Below are 15,380 nucleotides of genomic sequence, written 5' to 3'. Positions count from 1 at the left end.
CATACATGAAATATCAAGAAAATAAATTTAGTAAATAAAACTGCCCAAACTTGCCTCGAGTAGTACTTTTTACCTCCCCATGTATACAACAAATCTGGTTTCTGTGTTTTTCTTGCAACTCTTTATTTGAAGAGCACTCCTAAATCTTCATTTGTAGCTCTGTGAGATAAACAGGATTTTAGATCTTTTTGACTTCCTGTTTCTACCCCACTGATTCAATTTACCAGCTTTTTATTTGTTGTAATTACTTAAAAAGCTTTTTATTATTTATGGAATACTTTGCCCACATTATCAGTCATTTGTCATTTAGAATCAGTCTTGCCTAAAAGATAACCTAACTTTTTAAAAAAGACTCCAAAGAAGCTATTCTGTTTATTTCACTTAAATAAAGATAAAGGAGTTCAATCATTATGAAAATGGAATCATTTATATGCACTATGAATATGTATTGAGCTGTACGGGTTATGGCAGGAAAAATGAGACCCCGCCACTCACCCTGGGTGCTTGTGAGTAACTTACTGCACTAGACGGTCATTTCTCTGGGGTTTTAAAATGTTTATAAAATGAGCCCTGATTTATCATTAGCTCCATTATTTCTTACTGGAATTCTTCCACGCATCCTACCAGCAAGTTCATTTCTCCATTTTCTCTCACTCCACATTTTCTTACCTGACTCCACCAAAAGCTAAGACTATCCCTGGAAAAATGAAACACATGGGAAGCCTCTCTTCATCCTCTCTAGGTTTTCTTGCTTGAATCAAACTTTATGAGGTTTCAGCAGAGCCTAACTCTTGCTCACCTGTCTCAGTACTTCGATGTATACTTTTGATGCTTAACAAATAGCATGATATAAATGCAAGTAGTCAGCACCTCACACGTGGCTTCTTCCACAGTAGAAGTACAAGAAAGGTAAGTTCCAGATACATCATACCGGCCCTCAAATAGAGCGTTTTTCTCTACTGGTTCAACAGGCAGCCATACCATTTTCTACAATACCTTTGAAGTGTGGCACTTTCCAGGACTTGCCTGTCATTCCATGAGAACTGGGCAGTGGTGGCAACACGCTGCCAATGGGGAAGTGACTGGGCCTTCTCTCTTCCACCCGCGCTTAGCTCGCTCCCATCACGGACTTGGTAAGAAACATCCCCTGTGCGGTGACAAAACGGAACAACCTCAGGAAAGCTTTTCGAGAATATGCAGCCAAGTTTGACCCTTGCCAGTGTGCTCCATGCCCTAATAATGGCCAGCCCACGCTCTTGGGGACCGAATGTCTGTGTGTGTGCCAGAGCGGCACCTACGGGGAGAACTGTGAGAGACGGTCTCTGGATTATAAATCTAGTAAGTATCTGTCATTTATTGTCTGGTAGGCACCTTTCCCCCTCCAAAAGATATTCTAGGTTGGTCAATTAATAACAAACGACACTTCTATTAGCAACTTCCACTTTGAGCAAACTCACAAGGAAAATAAGCCTGCAAAACATTAGACTCTAAAATCAAACAGCCCTGGTGTGAGTCTCAGTTGTAACCTACCAGCTACACGACTCTGGGAAGGTTACCTAACCTGTCTATGCCTCAATCTGTTCATCCATAAAATGAGGATAATTCTCATATTTACCGAGTATTAAAAATATATATATATATTATATATATTATATTATATTAATTATATATATTATATTATATTATATTAATTTTTATATTATATTATATTATATTAATTATATTATATTATATTATATTATATTATATTATATTATATTATATTATATTATATTATATTATATATTACATTATATTATATATACACTCCTGTATCAAGAATACACAGCACAATGCCTGTAACATAAAATACATGAAATAAAATAAAACATAATATAAAATAGAGTATATGATACTGTTATTATAAGCCTAGTATGTATTGTAATGTAGAATGAGGACAGCTTTGTAATAAGGAATAAATTAAGCCACGATCAAAATTTTTATACAGGACTAAGTAATGATCATAGTTACCTCAAATCCTCCTGAGAAAAGGTATGAGGCACGATAATGAGAATATATTCTACTACCTTTAAAACACAATTTGATATATATTCTATTCAGTATATATATATGTAGATACACACACACATATATATATGTTTGCTGATAGTTGAAAATGATTCACAATTGTTGCTATTTTATTCAGGCTTATGGGAACAGGAAAGGGAAATCAGGAATGCATCAGACCTCTTCCTACATAATTTCTTTTAATCCTCACAATAACCCTATAATATTCCATAAAATAGGTCACATAGCTAAAATGTGAGGAGACCAGGTTGGCCCGGCTTCAATTGAGATCCAAATTCTCCCAGATGCACCCTAGTCCTCGGGTGGGTCTTTCTCTGTTCCAGATGCAGTGGATGGGAACTGGGGTTGCTGGTCTTCTTGGAGCACGTGTGATGCTACTTATAAGAGATCAAGAACCCGAGAATGCAATAATCCTGTCCCCCTACAAGGAGGGAAACGCTGTGAGGGGCAGAATCGGCAAGAGGAAGACTGCACATTTTCAATAATGGAGAACGAGTAAGGCCACGTGTGCTGCGTGAGGGGAAAGGATGGGTTGCTTCCCCAACTAACAGAAAGAGTACAGATATTTACTCATATTATCCTGTTGCTAAGTAAAGAAATAATTAGGATTTTACCTATGCCAACACAGCATTCTAGTAAGGCATTGAATGTGCTGCTGCTACCTTTTTTTCTCCATGTAATGTTTTCTCTCTATTTAATACATATATATGCATGTAATGTTCATGCGTATGCATACATGTATGCATGCACATACACATATAATGCATATGTACACATTTCTTTTTCCCCTTTAGTGGACAACCATGTATCAGTGATGATGAAGACATGAAAGAGGTAGATCTTCCTGAGATAGTGGCGGATTTGGGGTGTCCTCAGCCAGTTCCTCCAGAAAATGGATTTATTCGGGTAAGCATCCTGACCTTCACTTTTGTTTGTGAGTTCAAAATAAAGAACTCCAAAATTGTGGAATTTATTTTAATCAGTTATTGTTTTCATATTTTAATACCCTCCTGTTGACTTCAAAGTACCACGTAATGTTTGGAAACACTTTGCTGCTCTTCCTTCTTGAATTCCCTGAAAATGAGTTCATACCTGGTTGTTAGACCAAAGGATAGCAGGTTGCTCGTGTTCCTTGGTACTAATTAGTTCATATAATAATGGTGTATTTATGTGAATAGAGAATGGAACTTCAGCATAATATAGGTTTGGATGACTTGTAGGAACCTGCACGTAAGATCTGGCTATTTCTTAGTCTGGGCAAACTAATGACCTTATCTAAAGCATGTAATTGGAGAGACAAACTAGACATGGCTTTAAGAATAAAAGTTGTTGAGTCTGTATCGTCTTACTAGGTTAGAAACCTTTGGAACTCTTAAGCAGTCAATCGAATTTTAATGTACCTTTTAACTTCATTCTTTTTCATTAAGATACAATGTTTGCATGCTTTTAAAAAAATACTTTGTAAGACAGATCTGTGGCTTTAGACATAAATTTTTTAGGAGATATATAATATTTAAAATTGATCACAGAAGGCATGCTCCCTATTCATTTTTACTTTCTTAAATTAAGTAAAACCTTTAAATTAATCTTTTTCCAGCTGTATCATATTTATGACCAAAGATCAATAACACTTTATTCTCCAAGGCTAGCCCATAAATATCCAGGGAGCATAGTCTGGGCTAATGCACCTTTAATGTTCACTTGCCTTCTGCCAATGTCTAAAGTACCATGCCTAAAGGTTTTAAAGGTTTTTGAAGGAAGGTCATTTCAATTCAATTAGCCTTTATTCTAGAACAGAGGTTCTCAAACTCAACAATGCATAGGAGGGCTTGTTAAAGTACAAATTACTGGGTCCCGCCTTCGGAGCTTCTGATTCAATAGGTCTTGAGCAGGGCCCAGAAATTTCTATATCTAACAAGTTCCCAGGTAATAGTAATACTGATGCTGCTAGTTCAGAAGCCATACTTTGGGAACTAATCCTTTAGAACAGGGGTCAACAAACTATGACCCAAAGGCCATATCTGGCCTGCCACCTTTTTAAAAAAATAAAGTTTCATTGAAACACACCCACCCTCATTTGTTTACATATTATCTATGACTGCTTTCTGCAAACAATAGCAGACGGGAGTAATTGCTACAGACACTGTATGGCCTACAACTGACAAGCCCCATATAGAAAGACTTATGCTGGTCCCTGCCCTAGAACATTATCCTCAAAATTACATATTGTCAGATCCATATACCTAAATAACTTTTAACTTATTTATGCCAGCTGATTATAAAAATGGCAGGAGCTGAGGAAAGTAGGTTACAGTTAATATTCCAAACTAAGAAGTATAAGATTCATTTTATCATGAAAATTTTAGCGAGCCCTTCCCCAACAGTAGCTGTACTTTAATTATCCATTGATTTGGAAAATATAATGACCAAAGGGTTGCTAGAAATTGAGTAAAGTTTTTAAATAATTTGTAGTCATTTAGTCACAACAGCAACTACATATGTTTGCTGTATATATATATATATAATTATGGGGATATATTATTTATTCAGTTTATGGCCACTACATCATGAGTATATAGATTTTCTATTCTAGCAATAGTAGGTCAACCCATATATAGCAGAGAGCAAGTTTGCAAGTAAAAAAATATATACACACACACACACACACACACACACACATATATATATATATATATATATATATATAATATCAATTTAGAGCAGCAATGTGGAAGGCAGATGAGAAGAACGACCAATTAGAAAGCTGTCCTGAAAAGAGATAATGCCATGAACAAACACAGCAACAATAGCAAAAGAGAGAACTTTGAGAAACACTTAGAGGTAAAAAATTGAGAGGACTCTGAGTAGATACAAAAGTGAAGGAAAAGAAAAAATCCAGGATGACCCTGAGATGTTTAGAGATTATTTATTCATAGCGTTAAAATTTGCGGGTTTCTGTTTTTATTCTAGAATGAAAAGAAACTGTACTCTGTTGGGGAAGAAGTTGAAATGTCATGCCTTACTGGCTTCAAAGCTGTTGGATACCAGTACTTCCGATGCTTACCAGACAGGACCTGGAGGCAGGGGGATGTGGAATGCCAACGTGAGAACGGGGCAAACGTGGGATGAACATGCCTAATATAAGTAGAGCAAAATCACATCCTTAGATCAGTGCCTTTTACTATTTTTTGGTAACTTTGGTGAGAAGATTTAGTGAAGCAGAAATTAGGGCTCATTTGCTAAAATTAGATTTCAAAATATCTCCGTATTTCAGTTGTCCTGACCCTGCCTCACACCCACACAGGACTGTGAAGCACGCTCTTAAAAACAAATCCAGCAAGTCTCCAAACTCTGTCTAACCACAGCCTTGCCTGAGGTACAAAGGGAGACACATCGACGAGTCCTGAGAAGACCATTCTCAAACTCTATGTATCAGAAATGGGAGTTTATGTGAGAGGCAGTTTGTCTATATATCAGAAATGGGAGTTTATGTGAGAGGCAGTTTTCTCTGAGGCACTGCCCCTTGGAGCATGTTCACATCCTTTCCTGAGAAAGAATGAATAAGCTTGTAGGCTCTGCACACATCCATGCTACATTAAAGTATAAATTGAGATTCAAACAAGGCTCAAATGGGGACCCTGAAGATTTACTATGGGACACCATGAATGCAATGAAAGTTGGATGTACTTATAGCCAATTCCTTAGCAAGGGAATCTCAGTTAATGAAACTAAAGGGAGGTTTTCAGTGGAGGCAGCTCTGAGGAGAAGACTGGGATCCTTAACATCCAGGTTTTCTGATCAAAACAGGGCTCCAAAGCTGAACGAATGCAGTAAATCTCATTAAAATCATTTCCTGAGTTTCATAAAATCTGCCTACATTTATTGAGTATTCTCCTCCACTAACCACATCTGAAATGTTGCTCTCCCCACAGGGACAGGATGCCTCAAGCCAGTTGTGCAGGAAGTTCTGACGCTCACACCATTACAAAGATTATATAAAATTGGTGAATCGGTGGAGCTAGCCTGCCCGGCAGGCTTTGTCCTTGCTGGGCCATCAAGGTACACATGCAGTGGGGATTCTTGGATACCACCTATTTCAAACTCACTCACCTGTGAAAAAGGTGAGTAGCAGCTCAGGATTCTAGGGTCTGCTAAGGTGATGCACCCCAAGATTGGTAATATAGCCTCTACATTGGTGCTATTTCTTAAATGTGTTTTGGGGAGAAAGCAGAAGATTCCACTGAAAGGCTAGGTTTTATTTCACTCTGTGTAGATGATGTCAGGCAGCAAATAAGAAGTTATTGGTCAAGTGGTTATCTTCAAATTTTAGAAGCTGAGTTCAATTTTCTTTTCCAGTACAAAACTAATATTTGGAGGAAGTCTGAGCTCTCTCATCTAACAAGATCAGAATTGATGGTTAACCTGAAATTTTTGGTTAAAGTGAAGAGACATAAAAAAGTAGACACACATAATTAAGCATTTTATTTTAAGCTAAAGCAGAAGTGTACATTATTCACCAATTTTCTGATGTCTTTTATTTCCTAAAGGGTTTTCTATTAAGAGTTTCAAGTCTTCTTCAAATAAACTCATAATTCATCATCTGTTACCGTGTATCATTTTCTCTAAAACAATAATTTGTAACTCCAGGTGGGGGACTTCTTTTAAAATATTTGGAGAAGTCAAAATAAATGCCCTAACTCCAGGAGATAAATAGAACTCTTGCTGGGGTCTTCTCCTGAATTCAAGCTTATCACAAGGAACTCATGCTGATGCTGTGCACTATTTTGTTGTTGTTGTTTTCTTTTTTCCTCTCTCTTTTCTTTTGCTTCAGATATTCTGACAAAATTAAAGGGCCATTGTCAGCCAGGACAAAAACAGTCAGGATCTGAATGCATTTGTATGTCTCCGGAAGAAGACTGTAGGTGAGAGCTACTCTATGGACTGTCTCTGAAAATTGGCAAAATCAGTCTAGAGTAACCAGCTTGATAGAAGAGCTGGGCTTCTTGAAGCACAAACATGAAACATATTAATTTTTCACATAACTGATACCCCTGTGCTCTGTTGAATTCCTCCTTCCCCCCTGAGTAGCTAGCTTTCTTAATTATCTCTCAGTCCGCTTCTGTAAGTTTGCATGGCTTTTGTTTATTAAAAAGTCTTGTTTTATTTATAAAGACTTACTCCTGTTCATTTAAAAACTTCAAACTCATTTATATCAGAGCCTTCCCTTCGCCCACGGTTTATAGGAGAAGGTTATAACTCCAATAGCTTGGAGTAGAGAAAGTGGTGTGAGAATGGACCATGGACCACACACACACACACACACACACACACACACACACACACTCCTTTGCCACTTGGTTCTTTCATGCTGGGGCAGAGAGCATGAAGAAGAAAAATTATACACCCTTATGTGACTGCCATGTCTAGTTGGCTATCTCCTCTTTGCTGATATAACTGACTTTTCTTTACATGAACAAACCCAGGAGTGTCAAAGTTGCCTATTAATTTAAGGAATAGTTTCAGTTGAATTTAAAGCAAACCAAAAATTAGCATTCACTTAAGATAATGTTTTGTTTTCCAATCTCACAAAATGCTTGCCGAGGTAGGCGGTCCAGCGCTCACAGGGTGATTCTTTCATTTTAGGTAGGTCTGAGGATCCTTCCTGTTCTCTGTTCTGCAATCCTTAAAGTTACTTCATGGTCCAAGATTGCTCTGCTGGAGTAGGAAGAAAGGAAGATTTAAAAGAAAAAAAGGGAGTGGGGGACGCAGTCTCTCTTTTTAAGATTTCCTGGAAGACCTACACTTGCTTCCATCTCACGAACGTTCTCCTAGTCACGTGCCCAGTGCATCTGCAGGGACAGCTGTGAAGGGCAGCTCTGGCTGTATGCATAGCCACTCCGCACAGAATTAGTTAAGTTACTGAGGAGGAGAAACAATGAAAGTTTGGACAGAAAGCCAATGACTATGCAGAGTTCTTAATATTTCCCTTTTAACACTGATTAGGTCTCGCGTTTCTCTGTGCTACAGGTGAACAAAAGCTTGCAGGGACACATTTATTATCTTTTTGAAGAGCACTAGAGGGTCTTTTTCTGTATAATTCCACTACATCATTTAAGCCAAAGGTGGCTGTATTCACCCTTCTTGGGATTCACCACACGTAATCCACCAAGCAGCTCTGTGGCTAGAGGCCCCTTACCCAGCAGTTGGCCTTCTGGGTCCTACTCTTGACATTCACATTGTCTCCTTAACCCAGAGGCAACTTCTTTTTTTATCTGTGCAATAGCAAATCATGAGATTACGGGTTGCCCCCTGGAATGCCTATTTCAGCTCTGCCATACCTTTCCAGCCTCCTTCTGTCTGCCTCAGTTCTCCTTTATAAGAAATTGAAGTGTTCATGCCAGTGGCTGGCCCCACAGCATAAGTTCTGTGAACTGAAGAAGCGGCCTTTTGTTCTCAGCTATAATCTCTAGTTCCTGGAAACAGTCTTACACGCTGGTGCACTGATTGTTCACTGTAAAGTTGACATCAGAGAAGAAACTCAAATTTGGAGGAGTCAGGGAGATCTTGTCCTGTCAGCAAAAGAAGGGCTATGGCCACTTGTTACCTCTTGGTGGCAGGACCCATCTTTCTACTCAGAGAGATTAAGCAAGTTTCCCAAGGAATGACTTAAATGCTCAGGCTGCAAATACACAGTACAAACACACTTGAAACACTGTATAATGAGGTAAGGCTCTATGTGACATGTTCTAAATTGGTGTTGCAATTAATGAAGTAATAGAGCTTCAAGGAGGTACCAGGCTAGGTTGATGACATCTGTTTCAAAGTGTAGCCAGGAACTGAGCTGGACACAGACAGGCAGAGAAGAGAGACAATGCAACCCTGATTGAGCGGGTTATGGATGGCAGAAGAGGAAGAATAATCTTATCAGTGTAGAAAATGATCAACACAATTGTCAGGTGATAAAGGGGGATTTAGGACAATGGGAAAATAATACTAGAAAGGACAGTCGATTGGAGTCAAATTATGAATGATCTGGGTTACCAGGATTTAAGAATTCAGACTTTAATTTCAAGGCATTTGGGAATAATACCAAGAATAAGATGAAATTTTAGAAAGATGAATCTCAGGCAGCAGGCAAGATAAAATGAGGGACAGAAAGGAGAGAAATGGGATTAAAGAGAGAGTGCGAGCAGTGGGGAAGAAAATAGTGGGGTAAGTTAATATATTAAATTGGGTACATACCTTCTGTTTTTGTTTTGTTTTGTTTTGGGTCTTCGAATATAAATACTTGCTTTCCTTTCTCGGGCAGCCATTATTCAGAAGATCTCTGCATATTTGATACAGATTCCAACCGTTACTTTACTTCACCTGCTTGTAAGTTTCTGGCCAAGAAATGTTTAAATAATCAGCAACTCCATTTTCTATATATTGGTTCCTGCCAAGATGGTCTACAACTAGAATGGGGTCTTGAAAGGACAAAACTTTCATCCAGTAGCACAAAGAAAGAATCCTGTGGCTATGACACCTGCTATGACTGGGAAAAATGTTCAGGTAAGTGCTGGTAGTGAGCACGTGCTAGAAATTCTCTCGTTTTGCCTTGATCTCAGCTAGCATACCTTATTTGCATTTATACATCCTCTTTCTTAAAAATAACCTCTTAATCAAAAATAATTCTTTTCCATTGTACAAAATTTTATAAAATGATTTAAACAGAAAAGAAAAATATAACCACCCACAATTAGAAATAACTACTTTAATTCTGTTGTGAATCTTTCCAGTCTTTTTTCTTTGCATATGTAATCAGTACCACCCTTAGACCCCAATAAGAAGAGCACCTGATCTCAAGCTTCGGGTCTCCCTCCTTATCTCCAGCATTAAAGGGCCTTCATCAAAATTGTCTAAATTTTCCTCTGGTGGTTCCTTTAAGTCCTCTTCCAGTGCCTGGGACCTGCCAAGACTGGCAGTATTTTTCAAGCAGACTGCCCTGAGCCCAGACAGGGCTCCATACAGACACTGTGAGTCTCCCCTGTGGAACATTCTCCAACCCTCTGCTGCTTCTCTTCCCCACCATGCACAGGGTCAACCAGATGCTCCAAAGAGCTCTGGGACTTGTGTGTGTAGTAATCTCTGGCCCAGAGCTAAACCCTCATTCCCAGAGAGCAGCTTGGTGAGCAGATTGCAACTGCTGGCCAGCAGGGTACTCTTATTCAAGATTGTTTGAGATTGGACTGCCAGTATGGTGATGACACTCTAATTAGGGGTGACTAATTGTTTATAGATAAGCACCGCACAAAAATTTTGCCTTGAGGCCTCACACACTTCAAAGGTGGCCCTGTATATAATCATAAAATGAGATCATACTCTATATCCTATTCCGTATATTGCTGTTTTTCACTTACTATATCATGAAACTACTGCTATCTCATCATATATTAGTCTGCCACATAATTTTCAATGTCTGTAAAAGTCTATATGGATATTCTGTGATTTATTTTCTCCTGCATTTTGCTATTATAAACAGCGCTGTGATAGGTAAATCTATTATGAATAAATCTGTAAACTAAAATTATTTCCTCAGGATATACCCTAGAAAATAGAATTTCTAGGTTAATATTATTTTTGAATATAAAGTTTTTGTTGATACAGTGTATCAACTCACTTTGCAGAGACATTTTTTACCACATTATATTCCAATCTAAAATATACAATTAGGACTGCCCTTCCACATCGTCACCAAACCTTGGAGTTATCAATCCTTTTATATGTCTGCCAATTTGATACATAATACGTGGCATTAGATTTCCATTTTCTGTAAGTGCATTGACTATTGGCATTACATCTGTGAATTGCTTAGAAGCAGGAACTTCACAACAGTACATTTGCTCTAAGATACAGTTTGACCTTGAAATAGCCCACTAAGATTCCTATAATACACAAAGATGGCTTGGAGGTTAGGATTTAACACAATTCAAAGAGGCAGGTACATTTCTCTTGTAACACATTTTCAAAAAAATAGTTTAAATCAGGGCATAAATTATGCAGTGAAAACTCATTGAATTGCTACATCTAATTGTTACCAAAACCACTTTACTTTTGCAAAAAGAAAGACAAAAACCGTATTGTCCCCCATGTCTCCTCTTTCCCTTTCTGGCCCCATGTTCTCCAGCTCAGTCCTGGAAAGGGGAGAGATTCTATTACCAAATCCAGGTCCTTCAGCTCTCCTGACAAAAGTTTTCACCATGACAGAGGGTAGACACAGGTGGTGCAGTGAGCAGGCCCTCTAATGGCAGCAACCCAGAAGGTCAATATCTGGGGCTTCCAACCTTCATGCCATATGTGTACTAGGCAGTTCCACACAAGAGACAGCAAACCAGGGCCTGCTGTGTACATTGCCCTTTTCCCTGCAAAATGTAGTGTAAGGACATTGTTGTCAGAAATACATACAGAAAATAAAAGGAATTTGAAGAGCGGGGAGGATAAAAATGGTCCCTGACAATAGGTAGTCAGGTATTCGTGGATGTGTTTAATGTTAGCTTCCATTCTTCCTTATTTATCATGGAGAAAAGGTCTTCATGGAACTTTCTATTGCAAAGAATTTCTTTTCTTTTTTTTTTTCCCCCCACAAATTATTATTTTCAGATTAGAGTGAAAAATAATCAGCAGCTTACAATTTTATCAAAATATCTATCTTTACTATCACTCCTTTGCTGTACATATATCTAAATTCCCAAAAGCTCCAGGAGTCTAAGTTTTTCTAAAGCAGGATACTAAAAAATTTGAATATTTAAACAATATTGTTCAAATTAGCAGAATGTTTGGAGATAATCGAACTAACACATGAACATCTCTTGAGAGATTTCTATAAATAATTTAAAATATTGTTTGGTTCTACACACAATCAGAAAAGTCAAAGCATTTTTTTCCCTAAGGATACGGCCCACCTCTGCCAGCCTTCTTTAATTGGTGAGCAAAAGTCAGTGTCACAGAGAATCTTGTTTGGAGTAGCACTAGAGGACAGCATCAAGGCACAAACCACAGCATTTACGCAGGAAGAGCCAAACATGTATTTTATACCCAACCCACTCACGGCAAGTTGGAAAGTTAGCAATTTTGAATTGAATTGAATGTCACCTTGATTAAACTGTGTTCTTGATTACACTGCACTCTTTGCTATTCTTTTCTTTCTCTATCTGAAATGAAATAAGAAAAAATTTAAAATGGAACTTCAAAGTAACACGAAGTTTACTATTCAAAAGTTAGAACACAGCTGTCCCCCACCCCCACCCAAGGATCCCATTTTTATGGATATTAAAGATTTTGTCTGAATTTCAAAAATATCTAACATCCATCAAGGAAGGGGAAATTTATTCAGCTAATATCCATTTAACACACAATCTGCGGAAGCCACTGTACAAGGCATGGTGAGGGGTCTGAAGATAAAGGACCCTTTGTATTCCTGCAATTATTCACAGTAGTTGGAGGAGTAACATTACACAGTAATTGTATAAATTGCAATTTATACAGTTGTAGATTTTTATGTTTACAGAAACATATAAACAAACTAGGCTGAATGTGAGAAGAGCTGTAAGAGAGATAAATATCTTCTGTCCTGGAAGGGTTTCATAAGCATGGATGTGTGAGAACTGAACTCAAGGATGAATTAGTGGATGTGGTTGAAAGGGCTTCTCGGTGTTGGTAGTCTGAAAATAATCAGGCTAAGAGCGTTTAAGCCATAACCATACTAAAAGAATGGTGATCGTGGCCCTCCCAAAAGCCAAGGGAACCGATCCCCTCACCAGAGGTGCAACAGTCCCTTGTCCTTCACCAAAGCCCATCCCTTCCAACAATGGAAAAAAACAGAAACTTCTCAAGTTGGTTGACAGAGAGCATGGAAAGGAAATGCATGCTTTTTCATGAAGTGTTTCCTACTGAGGGCAAGATGCCTAGACATGTATGGTGCCTACAGGTGTCCTACCCTTACATTCCCTGTTTTCTCCCATCAGTTGAGACACATGGGAAAGAATGATGTCTGCCTGAAAGAAACTACTGATTAATGATATTATTGCTGAAACTCAGGCTGACTTAGATATTTTGGCAACATGAATTATCCCAGATCCATCAAAAACACTTCTTTTTGTATACTTGTACCTGCCCTCAAAATTCAGAATTTGAAATCAATTGATCTATCAGAATTAACTGAGCACCTTGTTTAGAGCTGAGTAGGACATACGTATGGATGGGCCACAGTTATTGCTCTCAAACAAACCACTTCTAATTGTCCTGAAGAAAAGACATTTGAAATGCTAATTAACAAAAAAGTATAAAAATATCAGATACAGTGCTGACAAATTTCCACCATTAAAGCTTAAATAAAAAATCAGGATGGGAGTAAGTGGCTATGAAATGTTTCATGGAAGAAGTGAGACTTTTAGAAACTTGGAAAGAAGTAGAAAAGAGTGAATCAGTCTAGCAAAAGAAGAGGATGGTGTGGGGGAAAGACAGAAACTAGAACACCTTCGGGGTCTTGTTTGGGAAACAGAGAGGACGTTAATCTACTTGGAATGGAGAAAGTAGAAAAGATAATGTTGGAAAGGAAAGCTGAGACCAAACTGCGGATGACCTTGAACTTCGACTAAAACATATATATATATATACACACACATGCACATGAGCTTATATCTCTTTACTCAAAATTGATTTAATGTACATGGTCTTGGTAACTTTACCCCTAAATGATTTTTTTTTTGTCTATTTCATGAGCACAAGATTTACATGAATATTTAAGTGAATGGGTGGTTCCAAAACCAGGCCTCATAGGAGAATCACCTAATTTAACTGCTTATTAAAAATAGAGACTCCCCAGGTGTAACCCAGTAATATTCCAGAGAGAAATGAACAAATGTGGTATAGAGTTATGTTAAAGAGCTCAGGTATGTGCGTCATTTATTATTTAAAACCTACCTCTACCATTGACTAATTGTCTGACCTGGACAAATTGCCTAACCGCTCTAAGCTTGGTTTCCTCATCCATAAAATTAGTTTGCTAGCACAGGTCATATATTTGTTGTAAGGATTCAATGAAATAAAGCATGCAAAGCATTTGGCATATTGTGTGGTTTCATAGTACATGCTCAATAAATGATAACTATAAATGTACTTAGGCAGTGCCAATGATAAAAGAACAGAAAGGACAGGCTGAAGACCTTGTGGAAATGGATTGACAGAACTAGTGTCTGATTGGACATGGACTATGAGCCAGAGGAAAGTGCCAGAGATGGCTCAACTCTGATTGGATTGTGGGCAGTGACTGAGAGGGAGGTGCAGGTGGCTCAAATCCTGATTGGATATGGGCAGTGAGTGAGAGAGAGGTGCCAGAGGTGGCTCAAATCCTGATTGGATGTGGGCAGTGAGACAGGGAGAGAGGTGTCAGAGATGACTCAACTCCAGAATCTTAGTGGCTTGCTAGTGCACTTTGCTCTCTTACAACCAGGTCCCTCCATTCAACCGCAGTTGGGTCTTTTAGGTCATTGCCACCAAGGAGCTCACCACTCTGGGGATGAGTTAGGTGGAACCAAACCCTAATGCACTGTGGTGAGTTACACTGTCTCTTTTCATTGCAGCTTCCACCTCCAAATGTGTCTACCTACTGCCCCCCAAGTGCTTTAAGGGCGGAAACCAACTCTACTGTGTCAAAATAGGATCTTCAACAAATGAGAAAACAATGAATATCTGTGAAGTGGGAGCTGTAAGATGTGCAAACAGGAAGGTGGAAATACTGCATACTGGGAGGTGTTCGACCTAGCACAATTACTGATAGGTTTATCACCCCAAATTAATCCCTACAAAAGAGCATTCTTGTACCAACAGCAGTCTGGCATGCCCAAAAGTCACTGACAGAAATTCATTTGTGTGAATTTTATATCACCAATCTCCCCCAATTCTTTTTTAGCATCCCCTACGCAGTTCCAGCCCATGACAATCTAGCAAACCCTGAGGTAGTAACTTCTACATTAGTCTAGTAAATTCTCCTGCTCGCATTGCACAAAAATAATGGGACTTCTGAGGACCTTGTGAAGCCTGTGGTATTAAGCATCCTCACAATTAGAGATAAGAACAAAAACCATAATCTTCTTCAATGAATCAATAAACAGAAATCTACAGAACACACAGGACACATTCCTGAAACCCAACCTTCATGTATTCATTCAACAAATAATTTCTGATTATCTACAATGTGCCAAGCACTGCTCAAGGTCCTGGGAAATCAGCAGTGAATGAAACAGATAAAAGCCCTTGCCTTCATGAAGCTCACA

The 15,380-nt window shown here is 38.5% G+C and overlaps 1 protein-coding gene across 1 annotated transcript in view; it reads left to right on the top strand.

The window, feature by feature from the left end:
- The window catches only part of C6 (complement C6), a 57,665-nt gene extending 42,796 nt beyond the window's left edge, over positions 1 to 14,869 (top strand). The window contains exons 10-17 of the mRNA XM_063087514.1: positions 1,113 to 1,338; positions 2,391 to 2,562; positions 2,862 to 2,973; positions 5,038 to 5,170; positions 6,000 to 6,188; positions 6,899 to 6,989; positions 9,377 to 9,618; positions 14,688 to 14,869. Of these exons, the coding sequence (XP_062943584.1) occupies positions 1,113 to 1,338; positions 2,391 to 2,562; positions 2,862 to 2,973; positions 5,038 to 5,170; positions 6,000 to 6,188; positions 6,899 to 6,989; positions 9,377 to 9,618; positions 14,688 to 14,869 (1,347 nt within the window). The remainder of the gene's footprint in view (positions 1 to 1,112; positions 1,339 to 2,390; positions 2,563 to 2,861; positions 2,974 to 5,037; positions 5,171 to 5,999; positions 6,189 to 6,898; positions 6,990 to 9,376; positions 9,619 to 14,687) is intronic.
- The last annotated feature ends 511 nt before the right edge of the window (positions 14,870 to 15,380 follow it).

Source organism: Cynocephalus volans, chromosome 2, assembly GCF_027409185.1.
Source record: "Cynocephalus volans isolate mCynVol1 chromosome 2, mCynVol1.pri, whole genome shotgun sequence".
Classification (NCBI taxonomy): domain Eukaryota; kingdom Metazoa; phylum Chordata; class Mammalia; order Dermoptera; family Cynocephalidae; genus Cynocephalus; species Cynocephalus volans.
This window is presented reverse-complemented; position numbering and strand designations above follow the sequence as displayed.